Source organism: Miscanthus floridulus, unplaced genomic scaffold (assembly GCF_019320115.1).
Source record: "Miscanthus floridulus cultivar M001 unplaced genomic scaffold, ASM1932011v1 fs_550_7_8, whole genome shotgun sequence".
Lineage (NCBI taxonomy): Eukaryota > Viridiplantae > Streptophyta > Magnoliopsida > Poales > Poaceae > Miscanthus > Miscanthus floridulus.
In genome coordinates this window covers 20,831-31,353 of record NW_027096924.1, presented here as the reverse complement: position 1 = coordinate 31,353, position 10,523 = coordinate 20,831, and the positions used below count along the sequence as shown (strand labels likewise).

The 10,523-nt window shown below is 60.5% G+C and overlaps 1 protein-coding gene across 1 annotated transcript; it reads left to right on the top strand.

The window, feature by feature from the left end:
- Window positions 1–1,510: 1,510 nt before the first annotated feature.
- Window positions 1,511–1,813, top strand: LOC136532222 (uncharacterized). Its single transcript, XM_066524825.1, has one exon. The coding sequence runs from the start codon at window positions 1,511–1,513 to the stop codon at window positions 1,811–1,813; it is 303 nt and encodes a 100-aa protein (XP_066380922.1).
- Window positions 1,814–10,523: the final 8,710 nt, after the last annotated feature.

Here is a 10,523-nt window from a genome sequence, read left to right as displayed (position 1 = left end):
AGTTGGCAGACGACGGCGCTGCGGCGACGGAGCCGCCCGGGGCTACCACCCACATCGAGGCGGTCGCTACGATAGTGAAGAGGACCACAGTCCTTCTCCCGAGCCACCGGGCCCTCGGGTCTTTAGCAAAGCCATTCGCAACGCCCACTTCCCAGCCCGGTTCCGGCAACCTACCAACCTCACGAAGTATAGCGGCGAGACAAACCCCGAGCTATGGCTGGCCGATTATCATCTGGCTTGTCAGTTAGGCGGCGCGGAGGATGACCTGCTCATCATCCGCAACCTCCCTTTGTTCTTATCAGACTCGGCACGAGCCTGGCTCAAACACCTTCCTCCCGCACAGATCCACGACTGGCGCGACTTGGTGAGGGTCTTCGTCGGGAATTTCCAGGGCACCTATGTGCGCCTAGGGAACTCCTGGGACCTCAAAGGTTGCCGCTAGAAGCCAGACGAATCTCTTCGAGATTTCATCCGGCGCTTCTCCAAGAAATGCACCGAGTTGCCCTGCGTCGGTGACTCGGAAATCGTCCAAGCGTTCCTCTCTGGCACCTCCTGCCGAGACCTAGTCCGAGAATTGGGCCGGAACGTACCAACCACAGCGGCCGCACTCCTCGACATCGCCACCAACTTTGCCTCGGGCGAAGAAGCGGTTGGGGCCATCTTCCCCAACAACGACGCCAAGGGGAAGCAGAAGGACGAGGCCCCCGAGGCCTCACCCGCCCGCGTCCCCAAGAAAAAGAAGAAGGGTTGCCCAGGGAAGCAGGAGGTCTTCGAGGCCATCCATGTTGCCGCGACAGATCGCAGGAATCCCCGAGGCCCCCAGGGCCCCGGGCTATTTGACGACATGCTGAAAAAGCCCTGCCCTTACCATCAAGGTCCGGTGAAGCATGCCCTCGAGGAGTGCACCATGCTCCGGCGTTACTACGCCAGGCTTGGGCTCCCCAATGACGATGAAGCTAGGAAAAGGGGGGCCGACGAAAGGGACGGCGATAAAGATGATGGGTTCCCCGAGGTACACAACGCCTTCATGATCTTTGCCGGACCCTCGGCATGCCTCACGGCGCGCCAACGAAAGAGGGAACGCCGGGAGGTCTTCTCGGTCAAGGTGGCCACCCCCTGGTACCTCGATTGGTCTCGGGAGGCAATCACCTTTGATCGGGATGACCACCCCGATTATATTCCAAACCCCGGGCAGTACCCGCTTGTCGTCGACCCGATCATCGGCAACACCCGGCTCACCAAAGTTCTCATGGACGGAGGCAGCGGCCTCAACATCCTCTACATCAACACTCTGGAGCTCCTGGAGCTCGATCATTCACGGCTCCGAGGCGGTTCCACACCCTTCCACGGCGTCATACCGGGAAAGCGCACACGACCCCTCGGGCGCATCGACTTACCCGTCTGCTTCGGCACTCCCTCCAACTACCGCAAGGAGGTCCTCACCTTCGAGGTGGTTGGATTCAAGGGGGCTTACCACGCCATCTTGGGGCGCCCGTGCTACGCCAAGTTCATGGTGGTCCCCAACTACACCTACCTCAAGCTCAAGATGCCAGGCCCCAACGGCATCAACACCGTCAAGTCCACGTACGAACATGCATATGACTGCGACGTCGAATGCATCGAGTACGCCGAGGCCATCGTGGAGGCCGAGGCCCTCATCGCCGATCTCGACCAGCTTGATAGCGAGGTTCCCGACACCAAGCGGCGCACCGGGACCTTCGAACCCATGGAGGCCGTCAAGCTTGTCCCTGTCGATCCTGCCGACCCCGACGGCCGAGATCTGAAGATCAGCACCACCCTCGACAGCAAATAGGAGGCCGTGCTCATCGACTTTCTCCGTGCGAACGTCGACATGTTCGCGTGGAGTCCCTCGGACATGCCGGGCATACCAAGGGAGGTCGCCGAGCACGCCTTAGATATCCGGGCAGGCTCCAGGCCGGTAAAGCAGCGCCTGCGCTGATTTGACGAGGAGAAGCGCAGGGCCATTGGCGAAGAAGTTAAGAATCTCATGGCAGCCGGGTTCATCAAGGAAGTATTCCATCCAGAGTGGTTGGCTAACCCTGTATTAGTCAGAAAGAAAAATGGCAAGTGGAGGATGTGCGTGGACTACACCGGTCTAAATAAAGCGTGCCCGAAAGTCCCATTCCCACTACCACGAATCGACCAAATCGTCGACTCCACTGCGGGATGCGAAACCCTTTCCTTCCTTGATGCATATTTCGGTTACCACCAAATCAAGATGAAAGAGTCCAACTAGCTCGCGACTTCTTTCATCACTCCATTCAGCATATACTGCTACGTAACCATGCCGTTCGGCCTCAGAAACGCGGGGGCTACTTACCAACGGTGCATGATCCAAGTCTTCGGCAAACACATCGGGCGGACCGTCGAGGCCTACGTGGATGACATTGTAGTCAAGTCCAGGAAGGTCGGCGATCTCATCGGCGACTTGGAGGTTGCCTTCACATGTCTCAGAGAGAAGGGCATCAAGCTCAACCCCGAGAAGTGTGTCTTCGGGGTTCCCCGAGGCATGCTCTTGGGGTTGATAGTCTCGAAACGGGGAATCGAGGCCAACCCGGAGAAGGTCTCGGCCGTGACCAACATGGGCCCGATCCGAGACCTCAAGGGGGTACAGAGGGTCATGGGATGCCTTGTGGCCCTAAGCCGCTTCATCTCGTGCCTCAGCGAAAGAGGCCTGCCCTTGTACCGCCTCTTGAGAAAGTCCGAGCGCTTTTCTTGGACCACCGAGGCCGAGGAAGCCCTCGCCAGGCTCAGGGCACTGCTCACCAACCCCCCCATCCTGGTTCCGCCCATTGAGGGCGAGCACCTCTTACTCTATGCCTCCGCGGCGACCCAAGTGGTCAGCGCAGCCGTAGTAGTCGAAAGGAAGGAAGAGGGACACGCTCTACTCGTCCAACGACCTGTTTACTTCATCAGTGAAGTGCTCTTCGAGACTAAGACGCGTTACCCCCACATCCAGAAGCTGGTTTACACCATAGTCTTGGCTCGACGCAAGCTACGTCACTACTTCGAGTCCCACCCGGTGACTGTGGTGTCGTCTTTTCCTTTGGGAGAGATAATCCAAAACCGGGAGGCCTCGGGTAGGATAGCCAAGTGGGCTGTCGAACTCATGGGAGAAACCTTGTCTTTCGCGCCTCGGAAAGCGATCAAATCCTAGGTCCTGTCCGACTTTGTAGCCGAGTGGACCGACACGCAGCTGCCACCCGCTCAGATCCAATCAGAATGCTGGACCATGTACTTCGACGGGTCTCTGATGAAGACTGGGGCTGGCGCGGGCCTGCTCCTGGTCTCGCCCCTCAGGATACACATGCGCTACATGATCTGGCTTCACTTCGCCGCCTCCAACAATGTCACCGAATACGAGGCCCTCGTCAATGGCCTGCAAACCGCCATCGAGCTTGGAGTGCGACGTCTCGACGTACGGGGTGATTCCTAGCTCGTCATCGATCAGGTGATGAAAGAGTCAAGCTGCCATGACCCCAAAATGAAGGCGTACTGCGTGATGGTACGTCGCCTAGAAAACAAGTTCAACGGTCTCGAACTCAACCATGTTGCGCGAAAGTTCAACGAAGCCGCGGATGAACTGGCAAAAATGGCGTCGGCACGAGCCCCGGTCCCCCCGAACATCTTCGCCAGAGACCTCCACAAGCCGTCCATCGACTATGCCTCGGCGACGGAAGAGGGCACATCGGCCGAGCCCAAGGCAGGGCCCGAGGCCCCCTCGGCCACCAAGACCCCGCCAGCCGAGCCCGAGGCCATGGCGATTAACGCAGAGCCTCCCAAGGTCGACCAAGGAACGGACTGGCGAGTCCCTTTCCTTGATCGCCTCGTTCGAGGAGAGCTTCCTGCGGACAAAACTGAGGCCCGGCGGCTTGCGCGACGAGCCAGGACTTACGTCCTCTGCAACGGCGAGTTGTATAGGCGTAGCCCATCGGGTATTCTCCAACGATGCATCACCACCAAAGCTAGGCACTCCCTACTTTGGGACTTGCACGCAGGAGTCTGCGCGCACCACGCGGCGCCTCGGGCGCTCGTGGGTAACGCCTTCCGACAAGGTTTCTATTGGCCAACGGCGGTGGCCGACGCCACGAAGATAGTACGCTCCTGCGAGGGATGCCAGTACTACGCTCAACAGACGCACCTCCCAGCCCAAGCCCTCCAAACCATCCCCATCACATGGCCATTCGCTGTGTGGGGGCTGGACATGGTTGGGCCTCTGCAGAAGGCACACGGGGGCTATACCCATCTACTGGTAGCCATCGACAAATTCTCCAAATGGATTGAGGCTCGTCCGATCACCCAGATCAAATCCGAGCAAGCGGTGCTGTTCTTTACAGACATCACCCACAGGTTCGAGGTTCCTAACACCATCATCACTGACAATGGGACGCAATTCACCGGTCGCAAGTTCCTAACGTTCTGCGACAACCACCACATCTGGGTGGCCTGGTTGGCCGTAGGACACCCAAGGACGAACGGCCAAGTAGAACGTGCCAACGGCATGATCCTACAAGGCCTTAAGCCAAGAATATTCAACCAGTTGAAGAAGTTTGGCAAGAAATGGCTTGACGAACTCCCGTCAGTCGTCTGGAGCCTACGAAACACCCCGAGTCGAGCCACGGGATTCACACCGTTCTTCCTGGTCTATGGAGCCGAGGCCATCCTCCCCACTGACTTAGAGTATGGTTCACCGAGGCTATAGGCGTACAACGAGCAAAGCAACCGCACCGCCCGCGAAGACGCCCTCGACCAACTGGAGGAAGCCCGAGACATCGCGCTACTACACTCAGCCAGGTACCAGCAAGCCCTGTGACGCTACCAAGCCCGGTGCATCCAAAGCCAAGACCTGAAGGTGGGCGACCTGGTGCTGAGACTGAGGCAGAGCAACAAAGGCTGCCACAAACTGACCCCACCCTGGGAAGGGCCGTACATCGTCGCCCAAGTGCTGAAGCCCGGGACCTACAAGTTAGCCAACGAGAAGGGCGAAATCTTCACCAACGCTTGGAACATAGAACAGCTACGTCGTTTCTACCCTTAAATTTCCAAATGTCGTTACATTGTTTCTCGAAATGCAATAAAGAAGCGTTCTTAGTTGTTATAATTTTTTGAGAAACCCCCATCAAGGGGAACCTACCCCCTTATAGACAAGTCGACCGTATAGAACCTAAGGACAGTACGATCGTCCCAAAGGCGAAAAGGCCGGCCGAGCCGTGAGAACGGCCCACGCCTCCGGGCTACGGCAGCTCCCTCACCACCTTTTCACCCAAAGGACAACGTAGGCTCAGAGGAGGTTCTGTACAGAGAGCTTGCCTATCGATAGGGGCTCGACGTCTCAGTAGCGCTATAAGGAAGACTCGGCTCTGCCTCTGCAAAGCCGAGCCTCCCTCGGGGGCTAAAAAGGGGGAACCCCCTGAGTCCCGAACACCGTTTGTTAATGATCTTTCAAAAAAGTCCTATGCCAAACTCTCTCGCGCTCCGACGGGACCTTCACAAGAAACCCAAAGACCAAAAGCTTGTCTCGAGGCCAAAGGGCCGGTCGAGTCGTGAGAACGGCCTACGCCTCTAGGCTACGGCAGCTCCCTCACCACCCTTCGCCAAAGGACAGCTTTGGTTCCGAGGGATTTCTTTGCGGGCTCCCAAGATCGAGACAGAGGGCACAGTCTCAGAAGTAGAACAGAAAACGGTTAAAAGACCCACGTACGCAAATACTTTAAAGGCCTCAATGGCCACAAAAACGTCACGATACGGCAACTAACTTAAATTCGGTTACATCGCCCCTTTCGGCCCAGGTCAAAGCTCAAGGATCAGCGGCCGGCGCAGGAGGGACCACCTCTTCTTCAAATAGACCAGCCAGCGCTGCGCCAGGTGCCTCGGCCGCCTCCAACAGCTTCGCGACCTCCACGTCAGCTTCTTCATCATCTTCTGGCAACACGTAGCCGTCGCTGATAGCCTCGAGGTTGATAGCGTAGTGCGAGGAGACGACGGCCAGGGCGCGCTTGATGCCCATGTGCAACGCCCCCCGGAGCCTCTCGTGGACGCGGTCGCTCAATGCAATCAGGCGGCTCCCAAGGGAGCTGGCCGATTGGACCCCCTCGACATCCAGGGCCTCGCAGGCGGTACGGACGGCACTGCGCAGCGCCTCATGCTCCCGGACCTCAACGTCCAGCGCCGCTTGCGCTGCAATGGAGGCCTCAGCCGCCTAGGAGGCCTCTTTCTCCAGATCTATGTCGCAATGAGGGGTCAAAAGTCAAACGCAAACCAGAACAAAAGGAACAAAGAGCACGATTCGGCGGAACTTACCCTTGGCCTTGCTCTTCCAATCTAAGGTCTCGGCCCGAGAGGCCTTGGCCGCCTTGGTAGCCTCGGCCAAGGCGACTTTGGTCAGCTGATGCTCGCTCTGCTCCGCACCCAGCTGCCCGGCTAGGGCCTTGGCAGAGGCTGTCGCTTCTTGGGCCCGAGACCTGAAGGCGTCTCGCTCCTCCTCCAGTTCCTTGATCTTCGCTACCAGAGGGGCAGACTGCTCCTTAGCCGTGGCCAACTCGGCCTGAATGTCCGCACAACGAAGGCGAAGGTCCTCCACTTCCGCACTCCACGCCGACAAAAGCCCCTGAGCATCGGCGAGCAGGCCTTTCTGCCGCCGGAGCTGGTCCCAGATATCCCTCTCCCTTTGTAGGAATACCGATTTCCCAAGGGATCGGGTCTCCAGCTCCTAAAGGGGCAAAACAAAAAACGCACGTCAAACATTGCGAGGGGGCTCGGAGAGGAAACAACGCGGCACGGGAGAGGAAAAGTACTTACCTGGGTGACACCAGGCAAGTCCCGTCCCACAATAGTCATCGCGGTCTGCAGCGACCGCACTGCAAGTTGGCGGTACTGCTTGAGGGTATCCCACCGCCCCCCTGTGCGATATCTTCAAGGGCGAACACAGGCTCCCCCTCGGGATCTGCCCGGTCCCGCCAGAAAACACGCGGGAAGTTCCACCCATGGGGCTCGGGCCGTAACCGGGCAAGGGCCGAACTCCCTTCGGCAGGATCTGGGACTGGCTGCTCCACGGTACTGGCCGCCTCGACGTCCGCCGCGTCCTTCCCGGGGGAGGAATCATCAGACGAGATTGTCTGAACCAGGGGCGGCGCCAAAACTTGCTCCGTCTCCACTTCCATCGCCTCGGCCTCGACGGATCCAGGGGCTCCGGCCTCCGCCATCTCTACCTCGGTGGCCCTGGCGTCCACCGCCCCGACTTCGGAGGCCTTGGGGGCTCTGACCTCACCCTCAATGGCCTCGGCAATGGTGGACACCCCAGCCTCCTTCGCCCCAAGACTCACGACATCGCAAGGCGTGGGCTCCTCCTCCTCCACTCGCTCCACGGCTGCCTCGGCACCCTTTTCCTGGGCAGCCACCTCCTCCGAAATGGCCCCGCCCGACGCCGCGCCATGCTGCACGCCAGCCTGCGCCTCCGCTGCCTGATGGGCGGAGGAGCTAACGTTCACCTTGAGCGCCTTACGGGGCGCCAAGGCAGGATCCTCCACTAGATGCTTCTGGCTAGAAGCAAAGACACTCCCAAGGTCAGCATGCGACCAAGGGACAAACGGGGAGTACTATGGACTCCACAGGAAAACACGCTTACCGCGAACGGGGATGCAGCCGCTTCGACACCGCCAGCCTCCTCTGCAACGGCGCCGGTGGTGGTAGCGGCGCGGCCTCGGTATCCACCGGAGCCAGCTGGCCTCCGCCAGACCCCGGCACCTCCTCGACCCTTCACAGAGACGATGGGGTCGGCCCCACCGTCGCTCGCTCCACCTCCATCGTCGGACCCATCGGGCTGACGGCACGCTCCTCTGACACCCGCGCCTCGGGCATGTCGACCTCGGCCCCGGGACGGGCCGCTACCGGCCCCGGGACACCTCCTCCTCCTAGGGGCGTCAGGCTCCTGGCCGGCGCCCCGGGCACCATCTCCCTAATGTCGGGGAGGTGTTCCTGGCAGGCCGTCCCCACGTCGCGCCCGTCGCCATCGCCCGAAGAATCCGACACCGACGACGAGGGAGACGGCTCCAACGGGCAGCATGCGACCAAGGGACAAACGGGGAGTACTATGGACTCCACAGGAAAAGACGCTTACCGCGAACGGGGATGCAGCCGCTTCGACACCGCCAGCCTCCTCTGCAACGGCGCCGGTGGTGGCAGCGGTGCGGCCTCGGTATCCACCGGAGCCAGCTGGCCTCCGCCAGACCCCGGCACCTCCTCGACCCGTCGCAGAGACGATGGGGTCGGCCCCACCGTCGCTCGCTCCACCTCCACCGTCGGAACCCATCGGGCTGACGGCACGCTCCTCCGACACCCGCGCCTCGGGCATGTCGGCCTCGGCCCTGGGACGGGCCGCCACCAGCCCCGGGACACCTCCTCCTCCTAGGGGCGTCAGGCTCCTGGCCGGCGCCCCAGGCACCATCTCCCTAATGTCGGGGAGGTGTTCCAGGCAGGCCGTCCCCACGTCGCGCCCGTCGCCATCGCCCGAAGAATCCGACACCGACGACGAGGGAGACGGCTCTAACGGGAGGCCGTCGAGCTTCTGACGCCGGCGATGGGCGTCCAGCTTTCGCGCGCGAGGAGCTTCTTCGTGCATTTTGCCTCCTTGGCATCCTTCTTCTTCTTCTCCTCCTCGGTGCGCGCCCTGTTTACGGCTCGCAGCTGGGCGTCCTCGGGAACGGGCGGCGGGGAGTCTCGCACGTCCCTTATCCCCTATGGAAACGACGAAGTAATGCAGCAGACAAAAAAAAGGCGGAAAACAAGAAGGCCGCGAAAGCATTGGCAACATCTAACTCACCAGTGAGATGTACCTCCACGAAGGGCGCATCGGGAACGGCATCAAATCGTCGATCTTCGGCTTCTCGTCTACCGCCTCTCTCACCCGACGCAGGGTCTCGTCGTCGGTAAGGGCGAAGGCGGACATCTTGATACTAGCAATCGGGTCGCGCGGGGTCATCTCGAATAGCCGCCGCCGCCGGGCCATCAGCGGCAACACCCTCCGGCGGTGAAAGGCCGCCACAACCACGGCCGCCGAAAGGCTGCGGTCACGTAGCTTCCCCAAGGCCCGCAATAGCGGCTCTAGCCTGGGCTGATCAACCTTGACGACGCCGTATCCCCACTTCTCTGGCTGACTCTCTACAACCCGCTCGGTATAAGGAGGAAGCCCTCCGTCGTCGTTGCGGAGGTAGAACCAGCCGTCGTACCAACGACAGTTGGACGATGACAGCTGGGCCGGGATGTAGAGAGACTGCCGGTCTTGGCGCACGTGAAGGGTGCAGCCGCCGGCCCTCTGCACTTTCTGAGCCCCCCTCGTTCCCCCCGGCTTGTGGTGAACGTCGCCTCGAAACAAGTGGAGCCACAACTCCCAGTGGGGAGCGATCCCCAAGTACCCCTCACAGACGGCGACGAAGATGGCCGCCTGCGCGATGGAGTTGGGGCTGAAATTGTGAAGCTCCATGCCGTAGTAGTGCGGGATCGCCTGCATGAACTTATCCACCGGCAACCCGAGGCCTCGCTCGTGGAAGACGACGAAGCTCACCACGTAGCCGTCGCATGGCCTCGGCTCCGACTCATCCCCCGGAGCAATCCACTCCGGCTCGTCAGGGTCGGTGATCGGGCGAAGAAGATCGGCCTCCATGAGCAACTGTAGCTTCTCCTCCGGTGACGTCAGACCACTCCCAGGGATCCAACCGGGAGGATGACGGGACCACCAACCATTGCGCGGTGGAGGTCGCTGCTACGGTGGTAATCTCTCTCTCTTTCTTTCAGTTTCTCGCCTCGCCCTTCTCCTCCCCGGCGCTCTATGCTCTCAGCAACGGACAGGGCAGCGAAAGCAAATGCGGAACGGTAAGAAAGGGGAGGGCGAGGCTCTTGCGTATTTATGCCAGGGACGAGACGAAACCGCCGGGCGACAAAATCGGGAAGTTTCCCCAAAAGTCCAGCTCGGTTATCCGATATCCGGTCTTATCGCCCACATACACGCCCACTCCCTCCTCATTAATCGTGCGTAGCAGTACGTCCCGTCGGCTTACGCCCACGTTCACGTCTGACACAGCAGCAGCAAGGCGCCGTTTTCTCACCTCCCCGAAAAGCCGCCTCAAAAGACGCGCCTGTCATTATTAGCCGTAGGGATAGAGAATAACCCCCCGATTCCTTTCAGGCAAAGGAACTGGGCACCGAGCCCTCCCCGCCCCGGTCCAGGGGTTCGAAGGCTGGGCCCTTAGGGGTTTTCGAAGCCGCCCCAGGGCAACAGAGTCAGGGGCGACTACGGCGAGCCTGTGCGAGGCCGAGGCCCCAAGCAAGCGAAATGCTTGGACGCCCTGTGTCGTGTCCGAGACCAGTAGGGGGGGTCTCCGAATGGGATCCCACCGTAGGGAGGCACCGAGCCACCGAGGCCCAGCGACGGCCTCGGCACACCACTAGAGAAACCCTCCGGTACTCTTGGAGCGCGTCTCCGGACCGCTAGCCGACCCCCAGCGAAT